Source organism: Amblyomma maculatum, chromosome 10 (assembly GCF_055883805.1).
Source record: "Amblyomma maculatum isolate TAMU_Amacu chromosome 10, ASM5588380v1, whole genome shotgun sequence".
NCBI classification, from domain to species: domain Eukaryota; kingdom Metazoa; phylum Arthropoda; class Arachnida; order Ixodida; family Ixodidae; genus Amblyomma; species Amblyomma maculatum.
In genome coordinates this window covers 137,193,105-137,214,626 of record NC_139353.1, presented here as the reverse complement: position 1 = coordinate 137,214,626, position 21,522 = coordinate 137,193,105, and the positions used below count along the sequence as shown (strand labels likewise).

The following is a 21,522-nucleotide window of genomic DNA, read 5'->3' as shown; positions in this document are numbered from 1 at the left end:
TACAGAAACCCTTGCACATTTCATAGCAGTGGGAAATATACCAGACTCAAGTACCAGATTGAAAATATGAGCTAAAGGAGATGTTAAGAATTCTAATGCGTATTTAACGGGTTTAATTTGAATATCGTCGGCATCTAACGACCTACTGTTATTTAGGGCCATGAATGTGTTGTATATATCTCGTTTTCATTAGTAGGATCAAGAAATCTGCTTTCAACACTGTTATAAGCTAGGGAAACTGTATCTGATGAAGTACAAATTGGTAGTGCAGCGTTTACAAAGGAGTGGTTGAAGTGATCTGCCAAGTCACGATCTCTCAGATTACGCCCATTTGCGGTAATTGTTCTTGGAATTGAACGAGAGCCATCACGTCCAAGGACATTATAATTTTCCATGCAGCACCGGGCCGTTGTCTGTTAATATTTGCGAACAGGTTAGCATAATACGCATTCTTCGCCCGCTTTAGCTCCGCGTTTACTTGATTTCTTGTTTTTTTAAACTCCTTTAGCACAGCTTCACAGCGCGACTGGAGAAATGAATGATATAGGCGGTTTTCATTTCTTATTAATTTTAAATGCTGCCGGTTAACCCATGGTTCCCAGGTTTTATTTAAAAAATAACCCAGGTTTTATTTGATGGTTTTACTGATACTAACGGAAAATGTTTTGCGTATGTATTCACAAAGAGTTTAATAAATTCAGCGTATGCCTCATTCACATCTAGTTTGCTGAACATCATAGACCAATCACAAGCAATTATGTCTTGCATGAACGATTCCAGACTATCTTCGGTGATGGACTGAACTATTTGCGACTCCTCGCGTTCCCTTGTTCCTTTGAAAATAGTCTGATAGGTCATAAATACAGGGCAGTGGTCACTTATGTCAGATGTAAGAGTACCAGAGCTGTAAACAGCAGTATTATTGTTTGCCGAAATGAAGTCGAGCAACGATTGAGTACTGACAGAAGAAACCAGAAGAATGCAACACACTGTTAAAGTCCCGAGTAGCTTTAGTATCATCGAGTAAATTTATGTTAAAATCGCCACTGCAGACCAGGCGGAAGTTGTTGCTGCACACATGTTCGAGCAAGAGCCCAAAAAACTGCATAAAAGAATTCATGCTACCTCCTGGTGGACGATATACGACTGATATGGTTTCATTTTGGCTCTCTAAGGTTATTATCCCATAATCAGACGTTACTTTACTAAATTCAGGTACAATTTCGCAGCTCTTGCGCATTGTAACGTAAACTGCGACACCACCTGCCTGCACTATTCAAAAAGAAATTATTGTAACCTTTTAATCTTAACATTTGGCATCCATCATAGTACCATGTTTCTGATAACATCACAATGCTGAATTTAAAACTAAAGTCATCGAGAAATGAAGTAAGCATGTCCTCTTTTCCAGTCACCGACCGTGCATTGATATGCAGAACTGATTCAAAAGGGTTATCTGGAACTTCAACATTTTTAGAAAAATTGAATTCTTGATAATTCATTGCAAAATCCACGATATGATTGTCAATGTTCGTTGTTTTCAGCACAATCGGATTTAATTCGGTTTGGAAAATATCTCTTCTAGACTACTTTCGCGCGGTATCAACACGGCTGAGCTGCCATCTGCTTGCTTTGCATAGATTTTGCGGTTGAATGCCCAGACAGATTTCCATTTGTGCTCGTGTTTCTTTTTCACAGCCATGCCAAGCAATTTCTTGAGTGTTGGACAGAGGTGCTCATCCGCAAAAACAGGTGCTTTATCATCAAGGCCGAGGTCATCATTTGTCAGGCGCGCTTTCTTTGCTTTCCTTAAAACGGCATCACGTTTCGTGCGTGTTTTAAACTGTACGACGATGCTTTTTGTCTTATCATTCTTTCGCGTGGGCACTCGATGGCAGACTTCTATATCGCTTTCCGTTATTGGTTCGTTCACAGCACAACCGATCTTAGAAAGCAAATCTGGCAAGCTTTCAATTTCTTGTTCAATAACACCCTGAAATTCGATGTTTGCTTTCGGAGAATACTGTTCCAGAGAGACCATTCGGTCTTCAAGTACTTGAATTTTAGTTTCTGCTGCAAAGCAATTTTCGGGGAAGGATTCATTTTGCGTAGCCAGATCTTCTCTCTTCAAGATTTCTGCCTCCGGTTTTTGCTTCAGTTCCTCGATTGTTCCGTGAGCAAATTCAAGGCTCTGAACCAAATTTCTCTGTTCAGTTTTCAAATCCCGTATCTCACTGCGCAAATCCCTTTCTATGGACTCGCGAAACACTTTCAGCTCTTGCCTTATTTCCTCTTTGAACTTGTGGAGGTCGGCCTCTTTAACTGACATATCGCTTGCGATATGCAGAGCAAAATTAAAGACAGCGCTGAAATTGTAGGCTCAATCTTTTTCGTTAGTTAGGAACAGCAGTGCATGGTCAATAAAAACGAATAACCAGAGCAGCAGCTGCGACAGCAGAACAATGAATTGATAAGAAATAAAGAAATAAGCATATAGTGACAGGACTAACCTGCGCAAGAATAAGGGGCAACTTAGATGCTGCACACTTTGCTGTCGCTGCTGCTGTTGTTGTGATGATTTGCAGATGGCGACTTGAATTTATAGGCAGGGGCTCCCGGAAGGCCAGCAGGACTGTTTCCGGAAGGGTGGGCGTGCGCAGCTGCAGAAAACCTTACACGTGTCGTCGGTTTGTGGGGTGGTGCGGCTGATAGGTGATGGAAGCAGACGAAAATGGAATATGAGCTCAGCTGCGTCGGGAATCGGCCTGCGCAAGAATAAGGGGCAACTTAGATGCTGCACACTTTGCTGTCGCTGCTGCTGTTGTGATGATCTGCAGATTGCGACTTGAATTTATAGGCAGGGGCTCCCGGAAGGCCAGCAGGACTGTTTCCGGAAGGTTGGGCGTGCGCAGTTGCAGAAAACCTTACACGTGTCGTCGGTTTGTGGGGTGGTGCGGCTTATAGGTGATGGTAGCAGACGAAAATGGAATATGAGCTTAGCTGCGTCGGGAATCGGCCTGCGCAAGAATAAGGGGCAACTTAGATGCTGCACACTTTGCTGTCGCTGCTGCTGTTGTGATCCCGTACATCAGCTCGCACATCACCGTACATCAGCTCGCAGATCCGTAAGTCACGAAACTTTTTTTCTCTTTCTTCCCCATCCAGGAATATTCGGATGCCAGTGTGTCTGTCATAATGTTCGCGAGCATCCGCTTTGTGGCGGTGCCTGCATCTCGCCCGCCAAGCTGGGCCAGTTCTGCAACCTGCAGTATACCACAATGATTGCACTTGTTATTCCAGGAGGGAGTTATATATAAAGCACAAAGCTGCGAGGCAAGCACAACAGCCCCCAACCTTAAGTACTTGCACACTCAATGAGCTGCAAATAAATTACAGTGACAGAAATTGTGTCACTTTGGAATGAAATGCCGAGTGACGTTGCTTGTACTAACAATTACGATGCACTTTCTGCCGCTGTTTCTTCTGTATAGGCCTGCTGTGTTTTTTTTGCATCCTGTCTTACATGTGAGCGTACATTATTGTTTCTCCCCCTTAAAGGGTATTGTAAATAAATAAAATAAATAAATTCCTAGATCAATAAAAGCGGCAAGCAGCCTGAAATGTCAGTGCAAACTACATGCTCTATATAAAGGGGCATCAATGTAGTTTTAGGTGGGTGGGTAAGTTAGTTCATTTACTCATGACATACTATGGGTTATATTGCTTGTGATAATAGATCCCCATAGGCCAATAAATATTAATACTGTCCATGAAGCAATCATGCTCACTTTCCGGGTCACAGTATTAAAATAAAAACATCAACAAGTATGTGTGCTTGTATATATTGGCACACATATGTTATGTGTAGAAGAATGTAAAATCGTAAAACTAACATTATATCAGAACACTGTGCCTTAGTATGCCCAGCAAAATTCAATTTCACTGCAGCCAAATTTTAAACTAGCGTATTTAAAAGCTGCCCAAAAATGTTCTACCCATTTTGTAAACGTTGTATGCAGCTGTAAACATCAAAAATCTTCACGAATATGTTTACATACCAAAGCATCAGCACTGGATGCAGTAAGCGAGCCTTCGAATTGGTTGAGGGCAATCACAGTATCCAGCGGCTGCTGCAGAACTGGAGCTGGCATGGCAGAAACGGGCGCACGAGAAGCCACCAAGTCATCTATCGAGGTCACGAGATGCTTTATTCCCAGCCTTATGACACTGAGCAGCCTCAGCACTTGAGCCTGAAATTCTGAATAAAATTACATACACTAAGGATCTCTGTATTACAAGCGCATAGCCAGGCTGAGCTGCTCTTCCATCTGCAGTTTGTAAGCTCAGAAACGGCTGCTCAAGGATGGCTCATATTAATACTGCGGAACTGTGTTTATGCTTTAGTGCATCACGACACTAACCAAAAGAGGCAACTGCTGTAGATTGATAAAATAGAAGGAAGAGATGAAGGCCGACTGCAGCAACTGCTGTCCATACATATACCATGTGATAAATATTGCATACAAATCAGCTACGCCCTTTTTCCTACCTCACCTCACACACAAATGCTCCCTCCGGCTTATATTCCTTGAGAGATTAAGAAAAATTCAACGGATGCTTAAGTCCACATCAGAAACACTGCTGAAAACACAGCGCAAAACAGAGGTGAGGCTGCACGGCGAGATTTAATAAAACTTGGGAACCGTTTCGCCTGTACAAACGCATTCAGCTTACCGCCATCTTGCAAAGCAGGAGGACTTGGCGCTGAAATATCAATTGCTGAAATTAATACACAACGTAACATGAGGTAGCACTATGTTTTCAACTGAATGCATGCCTCGAGCAGCAATGACTTGTGTAATGTAAAAGTTGAAAAAGAGCAGGCAATTACCAGGGTGTTCTTTGAATATCTTCCAATGCAGGTGGGCGTGTACTCAGTGGCCAGCCTACTTGACATTAGATGGCAATTAGTAAAAACAAAAAACCCCGAATTTTTACGCTTGAAACAATTTCTTCAGCTCGTGCATAAGCAAGGGAAAGGAAAAGGGTGATAATTACATGAGTGTTCTCCAGGCACATGCTGAAATTGACGTCGCCTACCCACTGGCTGCCCTGCATTATTTGCAGTTTTGACAATATTAAACACTAGTTATAACGGTATCTTAGCTGAAATCAAGCAAATGAACTGGGTCATGACATGTAATAATGCAGAGACGAGAAAATTGACAGTCCCTTAGCTAGTGTAGATTCCAAGCATCTCAACCATGTTCCCTGCTGAACTAGTGAACAAGGTCCGTTATGTATATGAGAATAAGAAATTTACAGGAGAGCAAAGTGTAGGCCAATGAAAGAGGTATCTGTCCTGCAGTGGATGTAGCCATGCCAAGAGCAGCAATAGTCATCGAAAATGTTCATTAGCCATTGTAACAGTTCCATTGCACATGCATGCAAAAGTTGTAAAAACAAGAATTACAACTACCTGAGTGCTGTGCAAGTCTGTCCTCTCAAAGAGGCAGCGAACTAGATGGCTGACCTGCATAATAGAAAAGAACATACTGCAAGCTGAAATAATTAAGCTTTCAAAGCCTGACCTGTAGCAGTGCCACCTTCATCTTGTATGGGCTCACTGAGAGGGTCCTCATCATGAGCATTTCGGCTGGTAGAGTGCATTTCAAATATCTGCCTGCTGTTCTTTCTCGCGATCGGCCTGCGTGCCACTGCATAAAACAAACATATACTGCATGTTTCACCTCCTCAAATTAATTATCTAGAAAGACCATTGTAAGAAAACGTAGGCTTTATGCTGCTATGCAGCAGGTACTCATGCAGTTAAATATATTACTGTGCTAATTACCCATAATGAGAGCAAAAAAACCTGCATTTCAGATCATTAAATGCACTGAGTCTGGGCATGCATGCCAAGTGCCACTAAATGTTTCATGTCTAGTGTAAACGTCAAAATATACATGCGCACTGACTGCCTAAAATAGCTAAACTCACCAGACTGGGTTCCAGCAGACTTTCTTGGAGCAGACCCTCCAGAAGTAGCACAAGCTGCACATCAGCAGAGACCCAAAGCAAGGTTTTCTATATTATGTAGCACTGTTTTTTTAAAATAGCTTAAAAGAAAATGCATGCACCTAATTATGTGTTTAATAAAACCAAGTTCTACACGAAGCCTTACCCTCGGGAAAGTCTGGGGGTATGTCCGGAAAAAAAGAATCAGAACTGCCTTCTGAGGTGCTGCTGTCCCACCTGGCTGTTGGCTTCCTTTTCCTTTTTTGGGAAGGTTCTGCCTCGCTTGCCAGGTCTGAGGTGTACTGACACCTGTTCAGTTTTTTTCTCGCTTCTGCCTATGATTCTGTACACAAAAAAAATTATTACTGCACTTAGCAGTAAGTGCAGAAAAGGCACTTAGCAGTAAGTGCAGTACTATGAAGTTAACAAAAAGCTTGCTGTTAATATGCCAAAGTAGTGCCCTAGGACAGAGAACTACAGAATATTGTTACGAAGCGGCAAGCCGATGAAGACAGGAGACAGAACATGACCGATGGCGATGGTAGATGACGTTTAATGAATATGTTAGCGGGCCTAGCGCGAGCGCTCCTGCCCGCGCCACCGCCCGCCGCTTCTTCTTCGTTGCTCGTCCGTAACATGACCCGGGGCCACCGAGCGATCGTCCCGATCGTGGACGAGGAAGTTTAGCGATGTTGATGATTCCATGTTATGATGATGGGCGTGTCTAGATGCTTGAAGAAGAAGAGGAAGAAGGAAGAATAGAACGGCTTGCCGGCACGGTGATTCCTGATGAACCTTGGCTCAGGGCACTCTCGGGCCACACGTTGCCACGACTCGATGGCGAAGGCCAAGGCACGCACCGCATGGCATAGGCAGGGGAGAACGTCTTGAAGTGTAGCGGTGTCTCGGGTCGGTGGGGCCTTAGGTCAGCACATCTGGTCAATGGGGTCATATATGGTCGTCGGGTCTCTTCTAGTGTCTTGTGGTCATGTGTAGCGTCTCGGGTCAGTATCTCCTTCGTCGTGTCTTGTGGTCGGGGCGGGGAACGGGGCGGAGGAACGGCAAGGTCTTGCTGGGTCCGTCAGGCTGGGGAACAGCCATGCGACGCCTCCTAACCTTCAGCTGACGGCGCAAGAAGTCGCAGGCCACCGAAGCTCCGGTCCAGGATGAAGGGGTGATCATACCCAGCACCTCCAACCAAATGTTACGATGCGGCAAGCCGATGAAGACAGGAGACAGAACATGACCGATGGCGATGGTAGATGACGTTTAATGAATATGTTAGCGGGCCTAGCGCGAGCGCTCCTGCCCGCGCCACTGCCCGCCGCTTCTTCTTCGTTGCTCGTCCGTAACAATATGAATGGAAACATAAATACTCACCGAACAGTTCTTTCACTAGAACCTCGTACTGCTCCCATGGTGGTGAAGATGAGCACGGAGTTTGCTTCAAAAGCATCGCTTTCAGCTTGTGCGCCGGAACTTTTGGCCACATGCACAGGCTTCCATTCACCCATGATGATAATACAACCTCTATTTCATTTTATGTGGTAAATTCTACAATTGCATACATCTGCAAACAATTTTAACAGCCCTTTACAATGTCCACAAAACATAATAAATGGAACACTTGGAACAGTTCTTTTCAAAGCACAAACTTCATGGAGCAGTGAAAGAACAACAGGGGCCATTTCTGTACACGCTGCAGTGGCTGAGTAGCTTTGGCATTTGGCTGCTGATCCAAAAGTAATGGGTTCATTCCTGGCCACGACCGACGTATCCAGAGAGAGGCAAAAATACAAAAATTTGTATGTGCTGTGCGATGTTAGTGTACATTAAAGAACACCAGGTAGTCTCCTACAGCATCCCTCAATTTACAATTTTACAGGGAGCTGTACCTGCCCAAAGTGGCTCAGGTTGTGTGAATTTCTGGAAGAACCAGAAATTTTCCAGCATGAGGAAACATTACCATTTTTTAGGGTTCTGCAGGACCCACACATTTGTTCTAGACAGTCCTGACACTAAACAAATCCCAATCCTTGATGCCTCAAAAGGAAGGATGTAGAAGTCTTCCTTATACTGGAATTCTTGCCCTACAACACAGACTTCGCTGGTTGCCTTCAAATGTGAAAAGGCCTGCGCAACAACGATGTCACCATCTGCAATGATGCAATTGTCTCCCTTCGATGTGGCAAAAATTAAATTCTTGCATTTCGCCATGCAGTAACCAGGCAATCTGCACTGTGCTGGCAACAGCTGTGAATTGTGTGCCTGCGTGAGCTCGATTCCTTTTGGCTCTTCTTGAATGCTTCTTGGCAGCTGCATCCTTTCAATGAATCTGTTTCGCAGCTGTTGAAGAGGCCTCTCATGCTTTCGAATGTCTTTTTTGATATGGCGCATGTTGTTTTCAAATGCAAATGCGCTGAATGCATCAATGGCCCCATGTGCTTTCGCATCTGCTGCCATATGAATGAGGCAATGAACATTGAAAGACATTTCACTTTCTCCATACAGCTTCATAAAGGCAGATACAAAGTTTCTCAGGAGGGCATCCGCATCTTCAGCATGTGGGCCACAAAGATAATTACTTACCAGTATGGAAAGTGCAGCATGCAGTGCAAGGAAGTTGTGGTACAGCTCTGGTTTCAGTGCACTATGTAAAACGAGTGGCCCGGTGTAAAACAAAAACAGGCGAAATTCTGCCGCCTTCCAACGGTGAATTTCGCTCAGTGATCGTGGTGACCTAGCAAACTCTCGGGGAATATAGTCTTTTAACTGTTCGCTCGCTTCATTAATCAGTCTACGTTCCTGTGGACCAGCACGAACCTCTAGAGGCCCTGAAACCCAAAGTAACAGCAGCTTCTTAACAACCCCAAGAAGTACGACATGCATGTAGTCGAGTGGGATGTCACGCACCATATCAATTGGGAGCTCAGTAAGGACAGATGTGCCCCTGTGGTGATCAGAGTCCTCTTGTGCACGAAAAATGGAGTCTGTTCGTAGTGCACAATTTTCATCCAAGAGGACTACCTTCCCTGCCCTGTACGAACCCTCACAGATGCACTTCGGACAACAGCTGTACCCACTGTGCCCTTTGGAGTACAAAATAAATGAGCGGGCTGGGGCATCACAAATGATAACCTTTAGGGACACAGAAACACTGCAGTCTTTGATACACAAACCATTTTCGAGAAGCCCCTTCAGCTCCGTAGCAAGTGGCTGCAAAAATTAGTTTGCAGAATCTGGCTTGCTAGGGCCAGAAAAAGCACTCACAACAAAAGGTAGCTGCTTGCCGAAATTGACAATCATGCACTGAACCAGCCAACGCTGGAGATTAGAGCTTTGTGTCAATGGTAATCCATCGATGTTCAATGACACAACTAATGACTTCGGCAGCTCATGAAGGGAACTTGTCACTGCATGCAGGATATTTCTCTCAAGACCAAAGTGGCAGAACTGACCAGGCGAAAGATCTGTAACAGAAATTTCCGAGCATGGCCCTGCGGATCGAGTTTTCAAAAGCGTGCGAGCATCGGCTGGGAGAAAAGAATGGCATGCATGTCGTTTTAAAATCTTCAGCAGATCGCTCAAGGCCTCACTATGAATCCCGTGGGCCACTGCCCAGATTTGCAGCTGTCATAAAAAGTCGTGTTCAGACCACGGTATCGGCTCAGTAGAGCCGATGCTGTCAGGACCTGGTTCAGTTACTGGCGAACTACCGCACACGTCCCGGACTATGTTCGGCACTGTCCGCAGCGGGTCAGTTAAATTCTCGCTGAGAGCTAAACTTGAACCAGCACGCACCTCCGTCCCCAATGGAACGTGATTGCCGCCCATGGGTTTGCATTGCCATTCGTAAGAAGGGCTGTCATCGACGTCTGACATAGGTGCTGGATTTTCGACGCTAGCTAAGCTACTTTGTTCTCCAAGAAGGTTCATGATCTCTCTGGTTTGCCTCGTTGCCTTTTCTAAAATATGCAAACGCTTTCTGTCACTGGCCATGACGGATAAATACAATACATGACGGATAAATAATCTAATGATTGTCTGCTGTCACCAAGAATCAAACCGCACAAAAAAATCAACAATGAAAAACATACAGCGCTCCTAATTACAAGAAAACCTGACACAGTATCACAGAATGATTAAAAAGCCGATAACTCACTGCCTTGCTGCTGGATGCTTTGGATTAAGAATCTGGGGACCACACAGCCAAACTATCCGATCGTCTCGGTCAGCAGCGATCAAAGCTAGCAAGTGTCAAGTGACGTAATGGTGGTCGAGCAGACGATACGCAAACTATTCCAGACGAAGTTTCCCGCGCGACTGCGAGAGAGTTCACTGTATGCGAGACATAATCCATGGCGTTGGATAGCTTTGGCTGCATTGTGGCTAAACATATGGCTGGTTGTGGCTGTGATTATCAGTTTAGCATTTGAAGTGTATGTAAATTTAACGTGAGGTTGTAAAATGCTTTCAAGTTTTTTCTATCAAAAACTTTTATTTTTATCTTATTTATTAATCAGTTTTATTTTTTTGCTAGCCAAGACAAGATTCAAGCCAAGCAGGGCTGACGGATGTAAACAAACATGGCGAATCCGGTAAAGTCACGGAAGCATGTCTTAATCTTCAAACACGCAGGTCGAAGTTATCATTTTTTTTTATTACTGAAGCTGATAAAGTTAGAATTGAGGGAAAAGCACCTTTACACACCAAACATATATTTAAAATCATTGGTTCAAGACAAGTGTAGTAGGTATAATCACAATACAATTTGTTCAAAGCTGGTGTTTGAAATGGTACATTCAGGGTTCGGTATACAGGAACAGCAGGCTTCTACTTAAGCACGAACTTCGCGAACACGTGCGGCTGATGTATGAAAAGTGCGCAACAACTGTGCTCATGCACCTGTGTGGAAGAATCCAATATATATGCCGTGCATGTATTCGTACGTGTGCTCATGAGATAGCAGCAGCTCAGTCAGTTTCTCGAGCGAACTCTTGTTATTGAAAAACGCAGTCTGTAGGATAATCTTGTTTACTTGTCTATGCACTGCTTTTCGTAATGTAACGATATCCTCACGATGAACTCATTCGCTCCCGAATTTCAAATCGTGTTCCCTCTTGGAGGCTTTCCCATTATCGTAGTAACCTTCTACAGCGGCCACACACAAACTATATTACTTCTTACTGTCTGAAAAAAGTGCCTCTGAAAATTGATCCGGAGCAGGAAGACCCTAGTAAGTCCATCGGATGTCCGTTTTCGGATGCGCTTCGATCTTCCTGAGGATGTCCGGTTCCGGCTTTGGACGTACGGATCATAACCGGACGTCCGTCGGACATTGTTGGCCGTGTGGGTGGTTGGCCATAACCAGCGTTCCGTTCAACACATCAAAGTTTACTAGCGCTTAATATTTGGTTTACAGAAAAAGAAAAGGCGCAGTATCTGTCACTTGCGGAATCCACTGAAACATCTCGCGGACCCCACTGCAACCCTAAGGCTTACGTATTTCTCCAGCTGCAGATTCTGCAGTGATCTAGAAAACTTCTCTTTTTCTTCTTCTTCTCTTTGTTTAGAACCGGGAGCGTTGTCCTCCTGAGGAGGGGGCAACACCGCATGCATTGTGAGAACTGTCAGAGAGGCATCGGTGCTTGTCATCTGTGTGGCTCCCTCGTGGAGAGGCGAAGAGAAGTGCGTGTGTGACCGTAGGCTGCCTAATCGGCCATTATTGCTTCAATATTTTCACCACTGACAATATGAATCCTGGCTTCCAACAAGCCGTACGGGCGTGCCTGCGTGACCTTAGGGTAACGTGTTTGACCTAAGATCCAAGTCTCCCAGGTTCCGTTCCTAACTCCTGCCAAATGGGCCATGTCGTGTAAGCTGTGCCGCAGACCTCGTCGCTCTTAATTTTCCGCCCACATCAGCGATACGTGACATTTTGGAGAATGGGGCTCCTACGGTCTTGGCTTAACAGGTCTGTAAGCGACTAATATCTGGAGCTGTGAGGCCGCCCTCTCAGCACTATTCCTGCATGGCGGCAATGTGAGATAATTCAGCCTTCTCCTGCGCAGACAATGGGAATTTAGCACCAGCGAAGTTCTGAACAGCTGCCATTTTTTAATTATCCGTATTAGCGAAATAAGAACTACGTCAGAAGCCGTTTATTATTTTTTATTTCCTCATACTCATCCGAAGGTGCCGGAAACACTGTCCCGTAAAAGGCCAGTCAGAAAGCCAATGCTTAGTAACACGTCGCTATAGACACGTGTAAGACACTGGTCTTCAAAGCTAGTACTTTCGGTTGCTTTTGTATTATGCACTTTAAGACGCGGCGACCTATCTACAGCTCTCTATCAAACCAAATTCCTTGCGCATATACACACTAAACACGAAGCAACCCAAACCGGAGTAAGTAACTTGCCCATTAATGACCTCCCTAAACGAGGTTCGATTTAGAACGCTAGGGTGGTCGCGGGAGTTCATTTGTGGTAGATCTTCACTCTCAAAAAAAAAAAAAAGAAAAGGAGCAGTTACGGCATGCAGCGAGAGGTGATATGGATTAGATTTTACTCCCAAATATGCGGATCACTTAAGCCTGGTATAGGGTGCATATGCTCACTGCTAAAAATACGTTCATTTGCGGCTGAAATGAGACGCTTTTACTGCGGCCTTTACTAATGCTATTAGGTTGCATTCAATTCAGCAGTTACAGAGCGCTCACCGCCGGCACATGTAACTGTTCGTTGCAGTCGAGTAAGGGACACGCTGTGCATGACGGCTTCGTGTATGTGCACGGCGCCACGATGTCGCCCTGCCGATGTCCCCAAAGAGGTAAAGGCAGCAATCCGATGCGCTTGACCTTTGGTGTTCTCACCCTGTTAGTAAATAATATGCGGAACTGTGCTTTTTGGCAAGACTCCGTAAGAGCAAAAGGACCTAGAAGGCGCGGTATATCCGCCAGATATATTCTACGAGCATCTTTAAGAAGTAGTGCTGCAAGGAAATGTACGAAGACGTCAGAAGAAAACGCGTCGGATCGCTGCCTTTAAATCCTTCTGAATGCTGGCTTTGCTACATTGCGATGCCATACATAGCATGACGTCAAGGTCACGCGCAGCCTGTCACCGTATTGAGCGGAAACAAAACGAGGCCCATGGAGACATTTGCGCTGTGTAATTGCGAAATTCAATCGAACCTAACAGCAGTGGCAATGGCTGCCGTCTAGATATCCTACAATAACCTTCGATTCTGCTCTACCGTGGTTCCTACCCGGCTGTAAAAAATTACACAAACCATACAAGAAACAGAGGAAGTAACATTGGAAACCATCTTTTATAAAGTGCGTTTATTTAAACATGAGCTAAAAAAAATCTAAAACAAAAACTGCCACACAGAATAAGTACAGGTCCGCGCTCAACATGAAGTTTCTGGACCCAGAAAGGCACAATTCTCGTTCATTCCAAACAGCATTCATAAGGCAAGAATAAAATATTGAGAATCCAGGAAGCGAGAAAAAGAGCTACTGTAAGTACACGTAAACAAGAAAAGTTGTGGCGAGAAATTTAGGCACCACGCTTCGGCATTCGAAACTTTCTCATGCATTCCGCACAGAAAATACGACGGTTGTTTAGTTCACGCTCTAATCACCAGCGACAAGGGGTAACAAATGTTTAAAGTACTTCCTATATTTTCGTTCGATAAACCTTAACAGCTGCTTGCTAGCTAAAACGTGTTCCCCAATGTTATATGTCCGGGACTGTGGACTTGTATTTCATAAAAAAGTATCAACTCCTAAAGCTCAAACATAATCAGTCAAGACGGAAAAAGGGACGAGAAGGGACAGAGTCATAAAAATGCAATTTTCTTTGACAGAAAACCTAGACATTGGCCATTTTCATTCATGACAGTGATGTGTAATTTATAAGGGCAATATTCCACAGGAAACTGTCAACTTGGAGCTATGGTGAATAAAAAGCTAATTGAATTTCTGACCGCCCGTGTGCATGGCAATTTTTGCTTGAAAGCCACGAAAACAAGCCCCAGAAACATCTGGCGAGACAAAACGCAGGTCGGTTAAAGCTCCCAGAAGAAACATTTTTCTCTGAAGACGGCAGCCTGAGAAAAAAGTGATCCGTTAAAACAATAAGTTGTAGCATTGCGTGCACCCAGTTAGGCGATAAGGCAAGAAGATTGCAAATGGCTGCAGATGTTATATAGGTATATGTACGCCAACAAAAATGATAATTGCCCCTGCGATTGCTTAATTAAATAAACATGCCGAAACGCTATCTCCACTGGCAACAGAAAACATCGGTGTAGACTTATGGGAAGACTAGCATAAAGCGCAATAGCTGAATTCAGCGAAATATAACCCAGGTGCTCCAGTGACAATGCACTAACGATGCGTCGTTCCAACGCAAGCGCATAATCCCGCAAATGACAAAAGCAACGAGTCCCTAAAACAGAATACCTGATCTAATACGCCCCTTTGTTCTGCAGCATACTCAGGCGCTCTTGACTGCAAGCTCGACGCGATTAAGGCTCAAAACGAAAAACATAAAATAAGATTTCCCGGCCGACAAAGGTAAAAACATTTTGATGATAGTTTCCACCCAGAAAGACCTGTATTTCAAGCATATCCGTCAGAGCTGTCATATAAGGGCAGAAATTATCAGCAAAACATGCACAAATACTTGCACGCTGCGCACAGAACGACGTCGTGTCACAGCGAAGCAAAAGCCAACACACAACGTCCTCTCAAGTGAACAACTCGCGTCTTTTCATTCTCAGTCGCACTTGGAAACCGTTGGAGGCTGACGCGGAGGTGCCCCCGCTCACGTGTCCATTCAAAGGAATACGTACGGTTAGCCGAGCTCGCCATGGAGGAACAATCTGAGAACTGTAGGCCTACCCCTACGCGGCGTCCGCTTCACTTTCTGCCCCCATCACAATCCTTAGCTTTACTCGCGCAGGCATCTTTGCACTCTCAGTCTCTCGTCGAACTCGTTGGATGAAAACGCGAAGGCACCGCTCACGATAACTATTTCAGCAGAGGCGGCAGTCAAACCGTGCAACCAGCCGGGCGCCATTCAGCGGCGTAATTCGAGGTAAATTAGGCCCGCCGCCTGCCTCTAAGGAGGTTGCTGCTTGCCCCGTCCGCCTCGCTCGGCGCGCAACTCGATACTTGCTCCATCTGCTCTTGAGTGCATCGATCTCCGAAAACAAAGCTGGCCGCTTCGAAAGCGAAACAGATAAAACAAATACGTCAAGAAGCGCTCTTTTCACTGGCATATGCTTACGAAACACAGCGTCACTTTGGCCTTTCTAGTATTGTATTTTACTGCCATACTTTGCTTTTTAAACACCTTCAGAGTCATGGATTCAAAGCTCCATCAAACCTTTACCAGAGCTTCGCGGAAGACCAAATGGAGTGGCTTCGGGGCTCACAAAGTTCTGTGCTTGTTTTAACAAGAATTTGTTCCTATGGCACGGGCTTAAAAAGCGCATGGCTGCCGTTGGCACTCCTATTTCGTGTATTTCGTGTTTAGTGTGTATATGCAGAGGTGTATGTGAAATCAGTTATATTAAAACGCAATTTTAAGATAACTGTTTTTGATGATTGAATGTAAGCACTAATCCTGGAAATTCAAAAGCTTTTCCTACGCGTAGGTTCGCCCACCGCGATTGGCTGGTTTGTCTAATATGCTAAACTTTATACGGTTGACACCTAAGATTCTCTCTTAAAGACATCAGTTGTCAGCGTTTATGGCTTCCATCTGCGGACCTCGCGAATCCGATTTCGAGTACGTGCGCACTCTATTTGTTCAATGCTAATCATTCAATTTCTGCCTGTAATAATCTCGCACATGGTCGTTAACATACCGCCATCAGCAGCCATCCCCCAATGCGGAGGTATAAAGCCCCGCGTTGACCAAAGCGCACGCAAGCACATTTGTGGCCAAGAAGTAGTGTGCGGGACATGTCAGATGTTCGGCAGGGTTCCGTTTCCATCTCACCGTATAATCTGAAAGGCAGGCTCCAGCTGGCAGTTCAAGCCAGCTGGACCACTTCGTGTGTTGTCGTTACTCCACACAACCAGGCGCCCAGTCAGTTTGCCTGCCATTTCCCCTCTCCACTGGCACCTTTCAAAGATACGCCCGAATCGCTTGCTCGCAATGGCTACGTCGACGAAGAACGAGGCTTTTGAACCTGTCACATCAAAACGCGAATGACTGCTTCTACCTAGGGAGGACAATCTAATAATCGAAAATGGGCTTCCAGCAGGGAGAAATCACTTGCTTTGAAACTATGCGCTTTTGCCGGCACACGTGGCCATATCCTTTCTCGTCTCCCCCTCCTTGTCTCTGATTACACGCAGCAACACCTGCTGCACTCTCTGGCCCGAACAATTTACGTGATGGAGCTTAATCGCACGTAACGCACGTTTGTGACTGCCAGAGGTGAGCGTCTAATATCAAACATTCCTGCTGCGTTTTCCTTCAGTCCAGTCACTACATTTCCAGTTGTCAGTTTCGTCACTGCTGTCCTCCTATTTCCGGGTACGTTCAAGTCACTACGTTGCATTTGCCGTTTAGGTAGGGATATTGCAAGGATAAGGGTAATGTATAAGGGTAAGGGCGGCTTCAGAAGTCGTTAGGGTTACGCCAGTCGAGCGCAAAAAACGACGCTGGCTTTTAATGAAGGCCGACATGTCTCACGGCCATCATGATGCCCTTCACGTCAATAGTAAGATACCTGTTGTATCCGTGTTAATCGACTGCCTTCAATTCAGCAGTCTGCGCTGTTTTTTAGCTCTCATGGTTCACTTTACGACTGTTTTACTCAAAGTATCAGAAGGTTTTGTAAGACCACGCCACGACAGGATTTGACAACCTCGAAGTTCCTGGCTTTTTTCACGTCGCCAGGCCGAGAACCACGCGCGGCTATCATTACGGCTTGAACAACAGTGTTCTCGAGTTAGAGACGCACTCAAATGCCTTTTTTATGTCGATTAATATTAGTATTTCAATTTGATTTTTGTGAAGAACAGTGTTAATAGGTTGAGAAAGTGATGTGACATTAGTGGTTGTTGATTCGGCTGAGATAAAGCCATGCTGCTTAGCACAAATTTAATTATTATCAAACAGAAATGTGTTAAATTGTAAGGATGTTAATTTTTCAAAAACAGTATTGATTACACTAAGCACAGATATAGGTCTGTAACTATTGGGGTCATTGGGATCTCCTGTCTTGTAGACTGGCACAACTATGACAATCTTCAAGTTTATTGGATACTGGGAGCTAACCATCGCATGGTTAATTATGTTGCATAAGGGGGAGCAAAGAATGTCGATATTGTATTTTAGCACCTTCGATGGTATTCCGCCATAACCACAAGCTTGGTTTACTCGAGAGTTTTAATTACTAACCTCATTTCTTCTTCAGTTATCCCCCTTTATCTCCGGCTATCGCTCTCGTTTTTAAGCCTAGTGAAGTGAAAAAAAAAGAGAAGCAAATATGCCAAGCGCATGAATATTTTAGTGAGGAGGCATGCATTAGTTCACATAAGAGCTGAGTTTTTATCTGTTTACAAGCTTCCACTCTGAGAATTACAAGAAATACTATATGTCTATGCTGTCCGCGAAGGTAAATTTTACAGTAACACTTGATAAAGCTAGATGACCAGGCGGCTTAATGCTAAATTACGTAATCAGTGTTAGCAATTCCACTTTCAAGGGGCAATATTACGCTGTGAAATCGAAATACAAAAATAAAAAATGAGGCCCTGTGTTGAAGGTTATTAGACGACAGGGTGATTTTAATTATTCTGCGTAAAAACTGCGCATTTTAAAGCTTGTTCATTTGGATTTATTCACTTGGATTGTGCATACATTAAAACGCGTCTACCAGATTCTTACGCATCTGGTGAAATCGACATTCCTTTATTTGACAGTCTTGAAGGCAATAACATGGTTTTGGGGATATTTCTACACGTGTTGACGACATTATATAAACTGTGAAGAGGAAGAAGTGCACGAGGAACATGCCAGTCAGTGGCATGTGATCGCTGCGCGTGCTGGACCTGACTGTGTTCGCTGCCGCTGTGTTCGCCGCTGATCTGCCCAGTCCTGCTGATCAAGTCCTGTTGATCTGCTGAATAAACCCCCCATTCTTGCAAAACATATAAAGGGAGAAAGCCAACTCACCGAGCTTTCTGACTCACGTTTTTCCTTGTGAATATTTCACACGTAACGCAGATTAATTGAAAAAGTCATTTGCATGCAAAAGCCTTCAGTTCCACTGTGAAACATCGCGCATTAAGTAAAAAAGAAAACTTGTCTACGTCTTCCCATAATCATAAAGCTCATTCACGTAAGGTATGTCCGCCTTGATTTAAGCATACTGGGGCAATTGACACATAAGTATCTCTCGCAGTTTTTAAAGCGAAAATTTGTAAACGATAAATATGCGTTTAAGGAAGATTAAACCAAAGGTTGGGCAACATCGACACGACGTTCCGCTAGAAAAGCGCGTTTAACACGCTTTCCATCACGGTGAGCTACCGTCCTCGCAACCCGTTCTCCTGGCATTTGAGCAGCTCGTACTCTTCGGTTGTTTGGCATTTCAGTATTGAGGGGCGAATACTTTCGAGATGCATGCGTCGTTGCCTCCCATTTTTTATACGAAATAGGGGAAATCCGGCGCCACATAAACGTTCGTTGGTGATGCCGCATGACAAATAGCGCACAAGAGCCATTAAGAATGGCTGACTTGACGCAAAGGTGTCCCTCGTGCATGTCCTCGTCCCACTCGCAGCTTTGGTGGCTCAACAGCAGCTCGCGTCACGGTTGCTATCACACGCAGGCGGGGATCCATCACACAGACTTGAGGAGAAGGAAGGCTGGATTAGGGCATTAGCACTAAACTCACGGCATATAGACTGAGGTAAAGAAAACAAGGCACTCTCAAAGAGAAGAAATATGTACTACGGATCTATGCAGGCGATGTGCAGAGCAAATATGCATTTTGCGAGAAAGTGAAAAGAGATGAATAACGCCTTCAGAACAATATAAAGAAGAAAATGAGTTATTGATGATCAGGTATACTGTTGGTTTGTGCAAGGCCACCACGGAGATTGTACTAAGAAACTGACCGCACTGTACACTCTAATGCATTACCACCTCGCCTGTGTCAGCATATAAACCAAACCGTACACTTCTTCCTGCCAGTTCAGATCAGACGTCAATACATAAAAAATACAGAGACCAACATGCTACCATTCGCTCCCTAAAGCAATCGCTAATAAATTCATGGCAATCTGAAGCATTAATCAACTAAATGCCAAAATTTAAGCTATCGACCTGGGGATAGGAAAATACTCAGGGTGCAACGTTCTTAGAGCCTTCATAGATTACATGAAATTAATTTGTTCAGAGAAAGCCCAAGAAGCATGGAGCCATTACGAGACCAGGTTTTAGAAAAGAGATTAATTTAAAGTCTAGGAATTATTGAGAGAAGCTGCAGGACCAAGATATTCCTTCATACTAAAAATGATAAAATCATACGAGTGTCGTTCGCCAGAGAGATAAGCTCTATACAGGACTGTTTGCCACGAATTTTCAAGTTGTATTCAAATATCTTGACTGCCAAGATTTCTGAACTAAGTGTACTGAAATTCTATAAAACAATTCTAGCAAACTTTCTAATAACCGTTGCCGTGCTGTTTAGCCCAATGGCCAGACTGAAAAAAATGATCGAGCACCTAAGCAGCTAAAGCAGTGCGGTGCGCGTAAAACTTAATATCGAAGAAAATCAAAATTAGTAGCAGTATAGCTCTTGTTAACCCTAGTTGAATTGCTAAAGAAACGGCGGGAACTTCTTTTTCCTGGTGCAATATAACCTTATCACGCCCATGTCAGTGTAGTGCTACATTATTTGGGACACTTAAGCTCATCCTTTAAGGGTATGACGCCAGAGCATCAGCTACCAGCCCACATATAAAGTCGCGCTTTGACCAAGCCGTATGGACGTGCCAGCGTGTCGTAGGGGTAACGAGGATGCAAACGGTTGTGGCAGACTGATTCTGCTATCACCCTCCCATATGAAAGGAGTGAGCCGAGTTGGCAGCTCCTGCCCGTTGCAGCGCCGGCTCGGGGACCACGGACACGGGACACAGTGACGAGTGGTGAGACCTGGCGTATAGTATTGCTTTCGCAATAAAATATCCTTCAGTATTGTCTAAAACAGCCATGTACAGACGAAAAACAAATATTATAAATGGCAAGGAAATCAGCTAGTGAGGGCGTGCAGGGAAAGTAGATCCGACCATGTAAGACAAATGGCCAGGAGAATAAGAACGGGGTGGAGTGCGATAGAGAAAGGCACGAACCGCAGCTTACAAATATCCCCTAACAAGAATGTATATAACAGGCTAACAGCTGTGTCCGAGTAAGGGATAATGTAATCGCTACTTATTCCTTCGTCTGCCCCCACCGGGGTCGCGCAGTGGTTAGGGCGCTCGCCTACTAGGCCCAAGAATGTGGGATCGAATCCCGGCCTCGGCGGTCGCTTTTCGGTGGGGGCGAAAAGCTATGCGCTCGTATGCTGTGAGATCTCATTGCACGTTAGAAAAGCCCACGTGGTTCCATTCCGTAGCCAGATTTAGATCGCTGCACATCATCGATAACTCGAATAAGACTACCTCCTGGCCTCAGGATATTAGCATTAATTTGCGGCGCGAAAGCTAGTATTTCGCTTTTAGACCTACGACGAATCTTGTATATTCACAGTGAAATCTTCTAAGGTGATAATAATAAGCACAAGCTCGTGAACGAAATGTGCATCCGTACACACCTTATTCTCTGTCGTGTGCAATTTATGCTAATCTACACGGTGAGTAAATATTTTACTTTTAGAGCCCAGCTCTTTGGCGCCCGTTCCTGCGTTTCGAGTCGTCGTCGGCGGCGGCGTTGGCGTCAGCGTTGGCTGTCCCTGTAACCAGCTCCGCAGCTGGGGCATTGCGCTCCTTCCCCCACCCCTTTCCGGCCGTGGCGGCGACCGCGCGTGTTACCAGATTGCTGCGCGCGCTTCCCCCCCCTCCCCCCTCTCTTCCTGTGTGGCGGCAAGGGTGCTCTCCGGTTGCCGAAACGCCGGCTCGCTATCAGTGGATCACGGTGCGTGCATCACAAGCCGAAACGCAGAGTCACGTTTTCTTCACTCGCTAGCGGCGTCAGTCAGTCGCTGCTATCTGTCCGTCGCGCAACGTTCCTATGGGCCCACGCGCTGCCTCCCGCAACCCCCCAATAACTTAATTGCTCTCTTCATTTCGCCGACCACAATGCTTCTTTCATGACAGCCAAGAACTGTTAGTGGAGTGTTTCTTGAAGGAATACGCATAGAAAATTAAAACATGCCTAATTTTACATACGTGTCTTGCTCGAAATCTTTGCCTCAATCTATCGAAAAGGTGAAACAGTTGATAAGATCCGCTCAAATTCCGCATTA

The 21,522-nt window shown here is 44.9% G+C and overlaps 1 protein-coding gene across 2 annotated transcripts in view; it reads left to right on the top strand.

The window, feature by feature from the left end:
• Positions 1 to 2,809: 2,809 nt before the first annotated feature.
• The window catches only part of LOC146177531 (dehydrodolichyl diphosphate synthase complex subunit Dhdds-like), a 55,041-nt gene continuing 36,328 nt past the window's right edge, over positions 2,810 to 21,522 (top strand). Inside the window, exon 1 of one of the 2 annotated variants that reach the window (XM_084580507.1) lies at positions 2,810 to 3,125. In XM_084580507.1, the coding sequence (XP_084436633.1) occupies positions 2,991 to 3,125 (135 nt within the window). In that variant the 5' untranslated portion in view covers positions 2,810 to 2,990. The remainder of the gene's footprint in view (positions 3,126 to 21,522) is intronic. The other variant, XM_084580506.1, reaches the window with a different exon arrangement.